Consider the following 17,500-nt stretch of genomic DNA (forward strand, 5'->3'; position numbering starts at 1 on the left):
AGAGAGAGAGAGAGAGAGAGAGAGAGAGAGAGAGAGAGAGAGTGGGGTTATATGTCTAGTCATGTGGTTCACTGACTTGCGTTATGAACCAGTCAAAAAAAAAAAATTAGATTAATAACGTACTTTTCCGTACACGTATAGATATGAAAACTCTTAGTACTTGTGAACCAGATTTCTGACGTTCTAAGGAATTGAATGGATTTATTAGCCACCTCGGGGTTTAAATAATTGGAAAATCAGAAGGAAAGAAAATATATATAACATATATATATAAATATATATATATATAATGGATAAATGGAAAATGATGAAAAAGCCTTGACTATTAATAACTGTTTTTCGTGAAAAAAAATATTGTGAAATGTGAACACATACATGTGTATACACACACACACACACACACACATATATATATATATATATATATATATATATATATATATATATATATATATATATATACATACTATCTAGCTATCTATCTCTATCTATCTCTCTATATATACATATATATATATATATATATATATATATATATATATATATATATATATATATATATATATATATATATCATATAAAGACTTCTACACACAATTTCGAAAAATCCAGCTCACGAGAATTTCATTTTACAAGGAGTCTTGAATAGCTGACGACGTCTAACGAAGAATTTAAACTGAACCACGACATTCATTCTGCACCTTTCCAACCAGAAACCAAGACTTGGCGCGCCTCTGCTCGTAGGCTGATGCCCGGGGAAGGAGGAAGCAGTATTATCATCAGTAACTGTGCATAGAGCAGTGGCTTAAGGGGGGAAGAACTTACACACGGGTACACTTGGACTCTTTTGTTGGTACAACTAGAGTCACAAGCTAATGGTCAAGTACATTCTGCGATCACTGGACTCAGAGTTTCTCTTTCTCTCTCTGTCTCTTTGAGTAGACAGGATAACTTGTAGACATTATACCGAGGGATTCGTGAAACTCTTCACTGCTTCGTGAGTCATCGCGACTTGTTCGGAAATAGGTGCATGCAGGCGCTGATTTATCTGCGCTGGGGTTCGTTTGGGTGGTCATCATACTTTGTTAGTTAGATCTTAGGCAGCGAGCAGCGGGATGCGTCACTCCGTTACCTCTTATCATGAAGGTGTTCGTATAGGACGTTTACCACCACACATGTTCGTTCAGTTGCCGCGTTCGGTTTCTCCTCTGTTTGGAAACGAATTATACTTTCCAGTCCTCGCTTGTTAGCAGTCAAGCCCTTTCTTCCTCATGCAAACAATAAAACGTGAAAGATTTGATGGTAGTTGGGTCCAGTCTTTTCCTTTTATTGCCAACTATGTCCATCTTGTATTTCTTGGATGCTGAAATTGTAACGACTTTGAGTAATGCAGATAATGTGCCTACTCGTGTGTAGTGTGTGAGTAGGGGAGCATGTGTGTGTACGTATGCTCCCCTACACACACACACACACACACACACACGCGCGCGCGCGCGCTTTTATAGTCTTGTTTTAACTCTTTCTCGTAAGAGCAGCTCGTAAATAGTGGCTGGCAAACCCTGTCTTTATTTCTCATGAACTGCGAGTGGGAAAGAAGTGCTTAATTGTCTGTAAGATACTTGGGTTACAAATTAAGCTGTTTTAATATTTTGTATACGTTGTTTTTAATGATGATAAGCAAATAGAAGGCTAATAAGAGAAGAAATTACAATTACAATAATATTAACTGTAATAGTTTGCAATAATGATAGTGATAATAATAATAATGAAGTACAGGCTTGCTCAGCAAGTTTATGGACTAGTGGTCTTGTTCCACCTGAATAATAAAAATAATAATAATATTAATGAAATTACGAATCTGTATATTGTCATGGTAATTCAGCTGTGACCAGTCTGCAAACAGACATTCTGTGTTTTATAGCACAATCTCTTCTTTTCGATGAGTTCAATGAAGTAATTTAATTTCCTTTCCATTCACAGGCATCAGATTTCGACTGGGATTGCCTCGTTGTCTTTTGGGACGAGCTTTATTGAAAGGGTTTCTGTGTGACATTGGTTCTAAAACGTCCCATTCGCGTTGTCTTTCTTAAGAAGAGGAACAGTTCTCTTGTTAGACCGAGTCCATCGTTTTTCCGGGGTTATTGTGCTGAAAAGGGTAATGGACAGGAATTAAAGTAAATATTTTGAAGTATTATAAAGTAAAGTAAAGCTAAAGACGATTAAAATTGTAAAAAACAAGGGAATAAAGCTCGGCACCTCACGCGAATAGTGTGCCCGCAACTGTGTTTGTGGAGTGACCGCTTAGGTTAGGAAACGGGAACCGGGAACCACTGCAGTTCAGCAATTTAACTTTTTAGCTTCTTCAGCATCCTTTTCTTTACCATCTGGTCGTCCGTCCGTTCTAGATTTAGCAGGCTATACTAAGGAAGCGCGGGTTCTTGCTTCTGAAGCAGGTCGTAACTACTTTTTGTTATGCTACTGTTTCCAAAATTCTGGGCGCTTACGCAGAGAAACAGATCTCCTGACTTCTACATGAGGGGCATATCTTTCTTTCTCAAATGTAGAAAACTAAAATAATATTTTAGTGCTATACATCGATATCCTTAGGGTGGTTTGCCCCCTGGTCCTTGTTTTCCTTGTTGGCAGTAGCAAGTGCATGTGTAATTACGTGTGCTTGCCTCATGTATGCTTATGTTCATAAAATTCTTTGCTGCCTCTTTGGTAACGCGGCCACAATAGCGTCTAGACTTCACTTTATAACTGTCCTTACCGCAATTGCTATACATGAGCGCTAAGCGATTCACAGAACGCATGGTGATTTATTTTCATGCATTTAGGTCTTTTGAACCATAGGAGAAATACCATTTAGTATTATTTATAGCCGTCTTCAAACAGTGCTCTCTCTCTCTCTCTCTCTCTCCATTAAAAGGTGTTCTGGACTTTTTACTGAAGGCGAATTATCCCTTTTCCTTCAAACCTTATCTCCGTCTGTAGTTCACGATTTCCTTCAAAGAATGATAATATGAGAGAGAGAGAGAGAGAGAGAGAGAGAGAGAGAGAGAAAGTATTTGATAGCGTATTCATGTCCATCAAAAGACTTCCTTGCGATAACCATTTCTGTCGATGCCGTCACGGTGAAATGAAACGACACACGATAAGACGCATATTGTAAACAAGCGCAGTAATTCAGAATTCTTTCATACACATGACTTCCAACTGAGGGCACTTCAGTGCAGCTGCACCAACCCTTCCAAGGGCCATCTTGCACTGATAACCAGAACGATTTTCGTAATTTATCTATCCTGAGTTCAGTTGATGGCTGGGGGTGAGTTGTGAGGAGGGTTAGGAGTGCAGGTTCTGAAAGACTAAAGAACAAATGGGTAGACTAGTTTTCCATTTTGGGCTTTTTACGAAGGGATACAGGAATTCAAGAAGCGTGCTCACGTATTATTATGTACGTATAGTACTACAACAGTAATGCAGATATTGTCTTTACACCAGAAAACAACGTGTGATATTTTGATCTCATCCCAAATGTAGGTTTCGAATAACGTGTTATTAATGGTAATTTGCACGAGGGCTGTCTAAAGTAAATATACGACTTATTCTGCTGATCTGAATGTGAATCGATCAGTTAACGATAAAGAGCTAAATGCAAGGCATGTAATTATAAGAAATCACAAACAGTCAAATTAAAACCATCAGTACGGTACTACCTTCTTTTGTTTAGGTAATCAATCGAAGCCACAGCGACGATCACGTGGTTTACATATGTGCCTAGCCAGAAAGGATAAGCTTATATCAACAACAACAGCTAATAATAATAATAAACATATTGGATAAACAACTGTCACAGTGAAAACCGAAAACAAAGCTTATAGGTAAAATACTAAATTTGTCTATGACAGAAGGGGTTTTGACTTTTTCTTTATCAAAATCCCCCCAGAAATTGAGTGTTGTATTTCATCACATTTTCTTTAGCTTCTTCTTTAGCTAAAAACCTCTAAATCTTGAGTTAATATTATTATAAATTGTGCATAAAGACTATTGTTACTGCTCTCATCAGATCAAAAGAAGATAAATCCATATTGGTATAAGTATTTGCACTTCGTTACCAGAAGTAAACTGTAAGGAGGACTGGAAAATGTTTTGTACTTTATTTTCAACGTAATGGCATTAAGCAAACCAAGTGAATTACGCATGATGGCCTATAGTGTATTGTACACGCCTGGTAGGGGTGCTTAGGGTAAATGACTCGATGAATACCTCATTTCTAAAGTTAACAGTTTAATAAGTGATCGAATTTTTTTCACTTAAATCTTGCATATCGCCACTTCCACTACTATTTCTAATGAATAAACTACGACAAAGTAAAGAATTTTGTTTAAAATTTCGTGACTGTCAGAGCCCTGCTGACGGTACAAAGTTGACACGCAAGCATACACAAACGCACTTGACTGATGGCAGTGCTCATTTCAAAACTATGTGCACTGTAGCTTACGATATGAAATCAATTATTGCGATGAACACGGTCCTTATATCAACCTTGGCGATGACATAAGCACATAACTCGTGACTTAGGTGCATCAGCATATCATTCATCGGAGAATAAACATAATTGTAAATGGACCGTAAACAATGCTTGTTTAGGAAGCTCTGATTCCAGATTTTCATCACAGCATATCTTAAATGTCATAGAAACTTCGCGTTTAGTGAAAATCGATGTAAAAAACGCCATGCAGACGACGTATTTGATCGTCTACTGCTGTCATCTGTTGACACTTTTATGAAATGCTGGACCAAGTACTAACCTGAAAAGATATCACTTCACGGACAGAATTGGGTATGTTTCGGTATTTTTTGAGATATAATTTTGATTCATGATATATGATCATGTTTCTATGATGGCATGGTGTACGTTATTTGCCACAAGAAGCAATATTTTTGTAGGATTAACGTGGTTCTCGACAAGGCAGCATCGTTACTTAGAATGAAGGCTTGTTTACATTTTGTGAGCAGCTGTGTAGCCTACTAACAGTGGGTTTCATAGTTTTATGATATGTGACGCTGAAATCATGATACGTAATTATGTTATATGATGATTACGATATTCATATTCTGTCATACAAATTAATATTTATGTGGATTAGTTTAAAACTCGGAAAAGGTGATTCGCTTACCCAGGACAAGTATTTGTTTACATTTGTCGTCTGACTGCGTACGTTAATTATCCTCTTAATTCGAACTTAACCTTTCATGTACCACCAGGTCTTTTATTATTATTATTATTATTATTATTATTATTATTATTATTTATTTATTTATTTATGTTTAAGGCTTTTGATCGTTACTTTCTGATTCAGACTGTTGACATATAGAAGACCCTGACTTAGGGGAAAGATGATACATAGATTATACTGACTTTCACAAGATAATCTGATTTAAAACGCCTCCATTTTAATTCATTGCTAAATGAGAAAATACTTTATATGATCTTGTTGCAGATATTTCTATTTAATGATAGCTAGCAAGCAGCCTTTACCTAAAAAATCATGGCATCATCAGTGGACATATTTAACTTTCTTGTTTATAAAATTTTTGTTACAGTTGAAATTGCAGTGGGGTTAGTTCACATACTTAACATTGAATGTTTTTCCAGTGAAAATAGCCTCATATGCATATTGGACACACTAGGTTTCAGAGCAGTATTTGCAGTGAATAGATATCAGTTCATAATGGAAGTGATATTGCTTGATGGATATATGTGTTAAAGCATTCAGAATCTGGTAGCAAGTTAGATAAACAAAAATTCAGGGAGAAAGTAATTTACTCTCTCTGAGAAGGGTAAAAGGGAAGAAATATCAAAGATGTGATCGATTTTCAAAACTTAAGACAGCAAGGCCAACTGAGAGGTATTTTCCAGCACAGTTTGGGAACAAAGATCACAGACCAATGTATAGTGTGTTCTATCCTGTCAAAGATATTGCCAAATAGAGGTAAATAGCAGAAGGAAGCAGACCACATTTTTTTGACCAGTGTTAAAGAAGTCACCTCTGTGTATCATTCCTCGCTTTGAATGATCATACTATGAAGTATGTGAGAAACATTGGCAAAATAGAAAAGGAATTTAAAATTTTCCCCTTTTTGTAACCTATGGTCATAAAAGCCACCTCAGTATTATTACATATTTTTAGGTATAGCCTGCATACAGAAAGTACAGAAGTGTTTCCTGTGTGGAAAATAGATATATCACATTGATAGTATAGTTAAGTTAGATGAGTATACCTTAGTTTTGCCCAGACAACTGGCTGATTAACAGCTCTCCTAGGGCTAGCCTGAAGGATTAGACTTATTTACGTGGCTAAGAACCAATTGATTACTAGCAACGGGACCTGCAACATTGTGGAATCCAAACCATTATAGCGAAATGAATTTCTATCTGAAGAAATAAATTCCTCTAGCTCTTCATCAGCCGGCCGTGATGAACTCAACCCACATCAACGGTCGCAGCTCTACCGACTCACCCGACAAAGAGATAGTATAGTAAATGGACTGCTAGTGTAGTAACAAAAGATCTCTGACCCAACATATTTTAAATTTTTTCCATTTTTTCCACTTTTTAATAATTTTTTACACAGTGCGCAACTTGCAAGCTAAAACAATATAAACTCCAGAAAATACAGTGCTTACAGATGCTGTAAAAAATTCATACAGTATATAAACGTATGTTATATGCATATATATATGTGTGTGTGCATATATATAGTTTTCTATTTTAATTTATTTAAAAGATATGCTGATGGCGTAAGTTGTGTAAGTTATTTTCCAAATCTGAATAAACTGTGTGCTGATATCACATATGGTTTCATTTGTTTAAAAGTTGTTCTGTTAGCTGACATAGTGCTATTACAGGGTATATCCTATTTTCATCTGCTTAAAAGGTGTCCTGATAGCTGAAAGTGCTATTATTTCCCATGTTTAACTGTTTAAAAGGTGTGCTGTTAGTTGACAGTGCTAGTATTTCCTACTGTATTTTTAACTGTTTTGAAAGGTGTGCTGTTAGCTGATAGTGCTATCATTTCCTATTTATAACTGTTTAAAAGGTGTGCTGTTAGCTGACAGTGCTAGTATTTCCGATTTTTATCGGTTTAAAAGGTCTCCTGTTAGCTGATAGTGCTATTATTTCCTATTTATAACTTTAAAAAGGTGTGCTGTTAGCTGACAGTGCTATTATTTCCTATTTTTAACTGTTTTGAAAGGTGTGGTGTTAGTTGACAGTGCTATTATTTCCGATTTTTAACCGTTTAAAAGGTGTGCTGTTAGCTGACAGTGCTATTATTTCATATTTTTAACTGTTTAAAAGGTGTGCTGGTAGCTGACATAGTGTCATTATTAACGATTTTCATCTGTTTGAAAAGTGCTTAATTTTTGCTAGATATTATTTCCTATTTTCATCAGTTTATAAACATATACTGATGTCAAAGGGGTTTCTTTTTTTTAATATAAATAATTATGCTGGTAGGCAGTGGCTGTTACCTCATTGTTACCTGTCTCAAAAGGTTTGTCGTTACCAGGCGGGGTTCAAACTTTCTATATATTTTTTTATTTAAACATATTTGCTTATAGTGGATATGGTGTAATTATTTTTTTAATTTTATTTAAAAGGTGTTGTGAAGGAAGAAATTACATATCTTTCATATATTTGCATTTGCTTAAAAGGTGTGCTTGAAACAGACTTCCCCGTGGGGTTAGTGCCGTCAGTGCGCCTCATGCGGTGCACTGTACGCATTACTTAAGGTTCTTTGCAGCGTCCCTTCGGTCCCTAGCTTCAACCCCATTCATTCCTTTTACTGTATCGCTGTTCATATTCTCTTTCTTCCATCTTACTTTCCATCATCTCCCAACAATTGATTCATAGTGCAACTGCTTTGAGGTTTTCCTCCTGTTACACCTTTTAAACCTTCTTGCTGTTAATTTCCATTTCAGCGCTGAATGACCTCATAGGTCCCAACGCTTGGCATTTGGCCTAAATTCTACGTTCTATTTCGTTTTATAGAGTGCATGGTGTAAATTATTTTTTTATTCAAAAGTTGTAGCGAAAGACGAAATTATATAACTTTCATATATTTGTATTTGCTTAAAAGGTGTGCTTAAAATAGACTTGGTTTGACCTAATCACTGTTTGCCCAAGAGGTGTGTTTATAGTGCATTATTTTTTTTTTATTTAAAAGGTGTAGTGAAAGACGAAATTATATAACTTTCACGTTTGTATTCGCTTAAACTTAAAACAGTCTTGGTTTGACCTTATCTCATCTCTGTTTGTCCAACAGGTGTGCTTATAGTGCTATAGGGTACATGATGTAATTAATTTTTTTAAAGTGTAGTGAAAGACGAAATTATATAACTTTCCGATATTTTTATTTGCTTAAACTTAAAACAGACTTGGTTTGAACTTATCTCATCTCTGTTTATCCTAAAGGTGTGCTGATAGCGGATGTGGAAGGCGCCGTTTGTACCAGCGCAGAATTCAGATGCAATGACGGAACCTGCATAAGCAAAGACTGGGCCTGCGATGACTTTTCCCGGTGTGACGACGGATCGGATGAAAAACCAATTCTAGACTGTTCCGTGAGTATTGGTTGTTGGGTCTGGGGAGGGGGGGGGACCTTTACGAACAAGGCACGAGCGCCTTCTTGAGTCTGAAGTACGAACTTTCTGTTTTCGTTTAATAATTTGATTGAATTCCATTTCATCCAATAATTTCTTTGAATAGGTCTAAGAAAAGGTGTAGTTTCCTTGGCTATTCCTTGGCTGTCAGAATAGTTTTAAGCAGTCTTCACGTTCTTTATCATTTGGATATGGATGGATTATATATATATATATATATATATATATATATATATATATATATATATATAATATATATATATCAATAATAATGTGTGTGTGTGTGTGTGTGTGTCTATTGACAAAAGCCGAAGCAGAGAAACCAAGGCCTCAGATAGATTAACATAATGTTTTCGTAACGGGAAAAGGAAAAGAACTGAAACGTCAGCAGTCTGAGAGCAGCTTTGAATTTTGTGACCTTAACAGTACCCGTTTTAATGAACCTGAAAAGCCGTTAGGCTTGAGTACATTTTTCTCAAACGGAACTGAATGCGACGGGAGACCGAGAACAAGATGGAAACAGAGTCTTAGAAGCAATAGACTTGACTTGCAAAGGAATTACCATTCAAATATTCTCTCAGTATCAGAAGTGATGTTTGAAAGAAGAGAAACTACTGGGACGGTAGAAAGAGGACCGGAAGAAGAAGTCGGAAGGGAAACTAGTCTTAGATGCAGTGGAATGAGGTAAAAAGTTTGTCTGCCAAGTCAGGTTCAAGTGACTCCGAATTTGAGCTTCAAAGACGAATAAAACAGGAAATGAAGAGGTCTTGCGAAGATTCAGATCATCACCTTACGATCATACTACAGGACATTAGCCTGCTGTGCCCACGCTGCCCTAAAATGGAAGACTGCATTATCTGCAAAAATACAAAACTGGGAAAAATTGTAGACACTGCAGTTTTCCCTTGCCTTACTACTGATTTTGCAGATACTGCAGTTTTCCCTTGCCTTACTACTGATTTTGCAGATACTGCACTTTTCCCTTGCCTTACTACTGATTTTGCAGACACTGCAGTTTTCCCTTGCCTTGCTAGTTTTGCAGACCTGCCCCTTGCCTACTGATTTTGCAGATGCTGCAGTTTTCCCTTGCTTACTGCAGTTTTACTTTTTTCCCTGATTTGCAGACACTGCAGTTTTCCCTTGCCTTACTACTGATTTTGCAGATACTGCAGTTTTCCCTTGTTTCTGATTTTGCAGATTTTTTCCCTTGCCTTACTACTGATTTTGCAGATGAGTTTTTACTACTGATTTGCAGATACTGCAGTTTTCCAGCCGATTTTGCCTTGCACTACTGCTGATTTGCAGATGCAGTTTTCCCTTGCCTTACTACTGATTTTGCAGATACCAGTTTTCCTTGCCTTAGATTTTGCTGCAGTTTTCCCACTACTGATTTTGTAGATACCTTTTCTTGCCTTTGATTTTCAGATACTGCAGTTTCCCGCTTGCCTTACTACTGATTTTACCAGATACTGCAGTTTTCCTTGCCTTACTACTGATTTTTGCAGATGCTGCAGTTTTCCTTTGCCTTACTACTGATTTTGCAGACACTGCAGTTTTCCCTTGCCTTACTGATTTTGCAGATACTGCAGTTTTCCCTTGCCTTACTACTGATTTTGCAGATACTGCAGTTTTCCCTTTGCTTACTACTGATTTTGCAGATGCCAAATGGGACCCCTAAATACTCGTGGAGTTTGAAGAATCCTTCTGAAACTGCAGTAACGGAGTACATGTTTTGTGTTCAGATGGTGGCATATCTTCCGAAAATTTTGCAAATGTTTCCATTTTGAGCGGCACGGTCTGGTATATAGACCGTGACTGGATGTTTGATGAGGAACCGAAGAAGAAGTGAAGCGGGTGAGGGGAAGAAGAGTATTGTTTCGCTTCTTCAGTGGGGAATTTCCCGGATGTTAAAGGCCAGTGAAATAGCTCCATGGAACTTTCTAAGAAGTGAACAATGAGGGACAAAGGACAAATCATTAAGCTGAAAGAGAGGAAATGAAACAGATTTGCATAAATATTTTAAGATGATTGAGGAGGATATGAAGTTAGACTACTAAAGCTGTCTTATTAAAAGATGACAAGCCATATGAATTCTCCCCGCGGCGCGATAGTGCCGTCAGTGCACCTCATGCGGTGCACTGTAGGCATTACTTGAGGCTCTTTGCAGCGTGCCTTCGACACCTAGCTGCAACCCCTTTCGTTCCTTTCACTGTACCTCCTTTCGTATTCTCTTTCTTTGGTCTTACTTTCCACCCTCTCCTAACAATTGATTCATAGTGCAACTGCTTTGAGGTTTTCCTCCTGTTACACCTTTCAAACCTACCTACTCTCAGTTTCCTTCCCAGCGCTGAATAACCTCATGTCCCAGCGCTTCATCTTTGTCCTAGATTCAATATTCCGTTCAGTTCAGTCCGTCTAGACTGTGTTTAGGCAACCGTCGACATTACTTTCAAGTACTGTAGTGCCGGAGCAACTTTTCATTATGTCACAGTTAACGATTCTTTCTCCCCTACAGGCTCCTGACGAGGTACTAAACCCACCCCCCGTCCCGCCGGCAGTTGAAGAGGAGGAGGAAGAAGAGGAAGATGAAGAGGAAGAAGTCCCTCCTCCTCCTGTTCCTGAGGGAGAAGAGGATTCTCCCCCATTGTCAGGAGAGATCGACACCCCAGGTGAAAATTCTGTTTGAAGTTATTCCACTCAAGGACTTTTTAGCGTTAGTTAATCCTTTTTTTTTATCTATTTATCTGTTTATTAATTTATTTTGTTTCTTTTTTGATAAGTGGGACTCTTCTTTCTTTATTTCCCTGTGCTTCTTCATACCTCTTCCTAATGGAACACCATATTTATTGGAAGCTTGAATTTCAAGTCAGTGGCCCCTTTGGTGGGCTTGTTCCAAATGAATAGGTTTCATCTACTGAATAATAATAATAATAATAATAATAATAATAATAATAATAATAGCATATAATAATAATAATAATAATAATAAGAAGAAGAAGAAGAAGAAGAAGAAGAAAGAAGAAGAAGAAGAAGAAGAAGAAAAGAAGAAGAAAGAAGAAAAGAATGAAACGAAAGAGAAAAGGAATAAACGATACGTTTTTGGCAACTGAATGCTTTATTTTCTTTAGATGTTGATTTTATGCTATATCATCCATCATTAATTCATAGGTCAATCTAATGGGCTCTTTTATTTGGAATGGAAAAGCCACAAACATGAAGTTAATGAAAAACTAGCTTTGAGAATGATAATGCAGTAACTAATATCATATGATTTTGTCCTTTCATCTGCTCTTATATATATATATATATATATATATATATATATATATATATATATATATATATATATATATATATATATATATATATATATATCTTATATATATATATATCTTTTCTCTTTCACTTTCACAGGCAGCAGCTCCTCTCCAAGTGAGGAACCTCCAAAGGAGAGGAATGAAAAATGTTCCATCAAAAAATGTCGAGGTCAGTGAACAGTCTGAATACTACTGCAGACTTATATGCCATTTCTCATAGGGAGGTTCTTGCCCAGTTCAAGGGGTAACATCTCGTAAATTTGGTTGAGACCCGTGGTTCTCAAATTTTTGGTGTCGTTAGCCCCGGAAGTGGTGTGATAGATCTCCATTGCCCCTACCTCATTCCTCTTCAGTTATGTGAAGTTATAATGTAAAGGAAAGAAAAATATTGGAATGTTTAATTTCTAATGCATTTTATACGTAGGAAATTAATTTTGCTTTTACTCAAGTCTTAAGAAATAAAGAATGTAGATAGCAGACATTATTCCTTTGACAAGAAATTAGAATTAAAGCATTGTTCCTTTTATTACAAACTGGAATTAAAGCATTATTTCTCTGCTAATTAATAGAAATTAAAATTTAGAAAGTGCCTCGTTACCCCCCAGAAATGGATTCATTATCCCCACGGGGGTAATTACCCCCCAGTTTGAGAACCACTGGTTTAGATACAGCTGTAAACAGTCGACTTTGACCGCTCTGCTATCCGTCTGCCTGTAGCTGTAATTTTTTTTTTTTCTTTGCATTCATTATTCATTTCCTTATATTTCCCTGCCTGGTCGCATACCTGTATTTTCATAATCTAGCCATAGATATTTTATTTCGTATGTATCCCCTTCTTGGGAATTCTCCGTAGGGGGACAGTGCCGACAGTGCACCTCGCGTGGTGTACTGTAGGCATTACTTACGGGTCTTCGCAGCGTCCCATCAGTCCCAACTGCAACTTCTTTCGTTCCTTTTACTGTACCTACGTTGATATTCTCTATTTAACATCTGGCTTTCCACCCTCTCTGACGTGTGATTCATAGTGCAGCTGCGAGGAGTTCCTCCTGTTACACCTTTCAAACCTTTCTATTCCTCCTGTTACACCTTTCAAACCTTTCTGTTCCACCTGTTACACCTTTCAAACCTTTCTGTTCCTCCTGTTACACCTTTCAAACCTTTCTATTCTTACTGTTACAGCTTTCAAACCTTTCTGTTCCTCCTGTTACACTTTTCAAACCTTTCTGTTTCTCCTGTTACACCTTTCAAACCTTTCTATTCTTCCTGTTACACCTTTCAGACCTTTCTGTTTTTCCTGTTACACCTTTCAAACCTTTCTATTCCTCCTGTTACACCTTTCAGACCTTTCTATTCCTCCTGTTACACCTTTCAAACCTTTCTGTTCCTCCTGTTACACCTTTCAGACCTTTCTGTTCCTCCTGTTACACCTTTCAGATCTTTCTATTCCTCCTGTTACACCTTTCAGACCTTTCTATTCCTCCTGTTACACCTTTCAGACCTTTCTGTTCCTCCTGTTACACCTTTCAAACCTTTCTATTCCTCCTGTTACACCTTTCAGACCTTTCTGTTCCTCCTGTTACACCTTTCATACCTTCCTATCCCTCCTGTTACACCTTTCAGACCTTTCTGTTCCTCCTTTTACACCTTTCAGACCTTTCTATTCCTCCTGTTACCCCTTTCCGACCTTTCTGTTCCTCCTGTTACACCTTTCATACCTTCCTATCCCTCCTGTTACACCTTTCAAACTTTTCTGTTCGTCCTGTTACACCTTTCAAACCTCTCTCAGTTTTCCTTTCAGCGCTGAATGACCTCATTCTTAGGTCCCAGTGCTTGGCCTTAAGCTTAAACTCTATATCCGTTCTAAATTCTATATTCTATTCTTCTATTTCTCTTCCTAGCTGGTAGAAAAATGCGCTACCTGGACGGCAAAAAGTACAAGTACGACTACACGACAACGAGCGTGACCAGAGTTGCCGGTTCGTCTCCAAGCAACACGACCCTCACCATCGAGGCCAAACTGGAACTGAACGCGATCACTGCCTGCGAGATGGAGCTTCTGGTAAGTTGGGTCTCTCTGAGATTTCGCTTCGCAGGTCAGTAGGGATTTTGAACAGGCACGCGCAGAGGCGGGGTTGGGAGAGGGGTTGCTGCTGTGGGTGCCCAAACACCTGCCCATTTGCCCCCCCGTCCCACAAGTGCCCTTTTCTCAAAATTCAAAATAATATACAGACTTTCTCCTCACTCTTCGGGACGACCCTTTGCGAGTGGATTCCACGAATCCAAAGGAAAAAATGACTCATAAATAATAAATAAATAAAGAATATATATATATATATATATATATATATATATATATATATATATATATATATATATATATATATATATATATATATATATATATATACATATACACATTACAGAAGAAGGAAGCAGTAGGGAAAGGCATCCTCAACATCTACAGTTTATTTTCAATGCTGACGTTTCGCGACGAAAATTCCAGAAAGTCGAGCATTTTCAGGAGCTATAAATATAATATAATTTGCGAACATCAATAACAAATTAATGCAATGGCAAGCAGCTTTTATGTAGTAAAAATATTTAAAAAACAAAACACCTCATTCCAAGACAAGTCAATAATAAGTAAAAGGTTCACTAAAATCTTAAAACAACCTACCTATGTGAAAGAAAAGAACAAGACTAACATAAATAAAAAAACAGAGTGAGGGAAAACCAGTTGCCCAAACTAGGCTATAAACAATTTCACTGAGGACGATTGAGTATTTAACGACGGTACAGCCTTCTTGATAATTATGGATTCTAGGATGGTTAAGTCGTTGTTGTTCTGCACTTGGCCTATTATGTAAAACTTATATTGACAGCAAGGATTTTCCATCTTAGGCCAAGTGCAGAACAACAACGACTTAACCATCCTAGAATCCATAATTACTCAAGAAGGCTGTACTTCGTCGTTAAATACTCAATCGTCCTCAGTGAAATTGTTTATAGCCTAGTTTTGGGCAACTGGTTTTCCCTCACCTGTTTTTATTTATTTATGTTAGTCTTGCTTTTCTTTCATATAGGTAGGTTGTTTTAAGATTTTAGTGAACTCCTTTTACTTATTATTGACTTGTCTTGAATGAGGTGTTTGGTTTAAATATTTTACTACATAAAGAGCTGTTGCCATTGCATTAATTTGTTATTGATGTCTGCAAATTATATTATATTTATAGCCTGAAAATGCGACTTGAATTGTCATGAAACGTCGGCATTGAAAATAAACTGTAGATGTTGAGGATGCTCTCCCCTACTGCTTCCTCTTTCAGATGTGTACTTGAGCCTCAGCCTGGCCCTTATATATATATATATATATATATATATATATATATATATATATATATATATATATATATATATATATATATATATAAAAGTGGCCTTTCCTAGTCCCGAACACCTGCTCATTGATTTATCTCTGCACGTTACTGGGTATTTTATACAAATCGATTTGTTTTTACGTTTGCTTGTGGTTACACAGAGTGGAAATATTTACAAATAGGTGATGTACAGTAATTGTTAAAATATACTTACAAATAGGTGATGTAACTTAAAATATATTCACAAACAGGTGATGGACAGTAATTGTTAAAATATATTTACAAATAGGTGATGTAACTGTTAAAATATATTCACAAACAGGTGATGTACAGTAATTGTTAAAATATATTTACAAGTAGGTGATGTAACTGTTAAAATATATTTACAAACAGGTGATGTACAGTAATTGTTAAAATATATTTAACTGTTAAAATATATTTACAAACAGGTGATGTACAGTAATTGTTAAAATATATTTACAAACAGGTGAATGTACTGCAAGGTGATGTACAGTAATTGTTAAAATATATTTACAAATAGGTGATGTAACTGGTAAAATATATTTACAGATAGGTGATGCAGTCCTTAAAATTATCCCAAAATCATCCACTATTTTCGAGGAAAAATTTAAATTTAAAGTAACATTTTCCCGAGTTTCACTAAAGCATGCTAGCTTGAAGTAACACTTACCCAACTTAATATATGTATTTGCATCACCTATTTGTGAACATATTTAAACGATTACCTCACTTATTTTTTTTAATCGAGACTTACATAAACACCGTAGGGGCGTGGTGCTGTTAGTGCACCTCATGCGGTTCATTGTAGGCATTACTTAAGGTTCTTTGCAGCGTCCCTTCGGCCCCTAGCTGCTGCAACCCCTGTCATTCCTTTTACTGCCTCTCCTTTCATATTCTCTTTCTTCCATCTTACTTTCCACCCTCTCCTAACAATTGTTTCATAGTGCAACTGCTTTGAGGTTTTCCTCCTGTTACACCTTTCAAACCTTTTACTCTCAATTTTCGTTTCAGCGCTGAATGATTTCATAGGTCCCAGTGCTTGGCCTCTGTCCTAAATTCTACACGTGCAGGTGTTCATTAAGATTGTTGCTGATTTTCTCTTTCTCTCTTCTTTCCTCGAGGTGAAAAGCATCGTCATGACGACCTCGAAGAGCGACAGCGGCGGAGAGATGAAGGAGGTAGAGGACAAAGCTTTCAGCGACGCCGTCACCAAGAACCCCTTAAGGTACGACGCCCCCCCCCCCCCCCCCGTTTTCCTGTTTTCATTTCTTCTTGTAAGCTGTTTTCATTCATTTTATTTCCACTTTTCAGCGTATGACACTTTTGTTCTTCCCGTTGCGTTTTGTGTTTTGTTCTATAGGATGCAAAGTTCCCCTTTTTTTTTTTTTCTTAATATTCTTTTTGACTGAAGCGTAAGCTTAGTGGTACTGATTATTTCCAATACATATTTTTGTCTATATAAAATTGTCTCTCTCCCTCATATATAAATAAATATATATATATATATATATATATATATATATATATATATATATATATATAAATATATATAATTATATATATATTATATATATATATATAATATATATATATATATATATATATATATATATATATATATATATATATATATACACACACACACACACATACTTACATACTGGCATCCTTTACTTAGCAGACAGTCTGCTAAGTAAAGGGCTCCAATCGAGGGCCTCAGCACTCCAGTGTTTCCCTTTCCTTCGTGGATTTCGTCTTTGTTTATATATTCATCACGTTCCATATTTTCGTTATTCATTTATACATACATTATATATATATATATATATATATATATATATATATATATATATATATATATATATATATATATATTCTAAAGGTACTGCTGCATTCATTCCTCAGCTACCAAATAAGGGAAGTTACCCCTGTACAGAAAACTCAGTGCATCAGCAGCTAACTCATACACACACACACACACACTGTGCCACTCACCTGTATCGATATAGGGAAACTTCTGGCGTAGAACCTTTTCACTACATGTAACTAGTGCTCTCGTGGTCTCCCGCTTCCCTTTCATCCATGTTCTTTCCCTTGGAAGTTCAAGGGTCATATGCT

At 36.6% G+C, this 17,500-nt stretch overlaps 1 protein-coding gene across 1 annotated transcript in view; it reads left to right on the forward strand.

Moving 5' to 3' along the window:
- LOC136844304 (uncharacterized) overlaps positions 1-17,500 on the forward strand; it is a 37,558-nt gene that overhangs the window by 10,109 nt on the left and 9,949 nt on the right. Inside the window, exons 2-6 of the mRNA XM_067113278.1 lie at positions 8,480-8,628; positions 11,183-11,336; positions 12,082-12,153; positions 13,883-14,043; positions 16,504-16,607. Of these exons, the coding sequence (XP_066969379.1) occupies positions 8,480-8,628; positions 11,183-11,336; positions 12,082-12,153; positions 13,883-14,043; positions 16,504-16,607 (640 nt within the window). The remainder of the gene's footprint in view (positions 1-8,479; positions 8,629-11,182; positions 11,337-12,081; positions 12,154-13,882; positions 14,044-16,503; positions 16,608-17,500) is intronic.

This window comes from Macrobrachium rosenbergii, chromosome 12, assembly GCF_040412425.1.
Source record: "Macrobrachium rosenbergii isolate ZJJX-2024 chromosome 12, ASM4041242v1, whole genome shotgun sequence".
In the NCBI taxonomy this organism is placed as follows: domain Eukaryota; kingdom Metazoa; phylum Arthropoda; class Malacostraca; order Decapoda; family Palaemonidae; genus Macrobrachium; species Macrobrachium rosenbergii.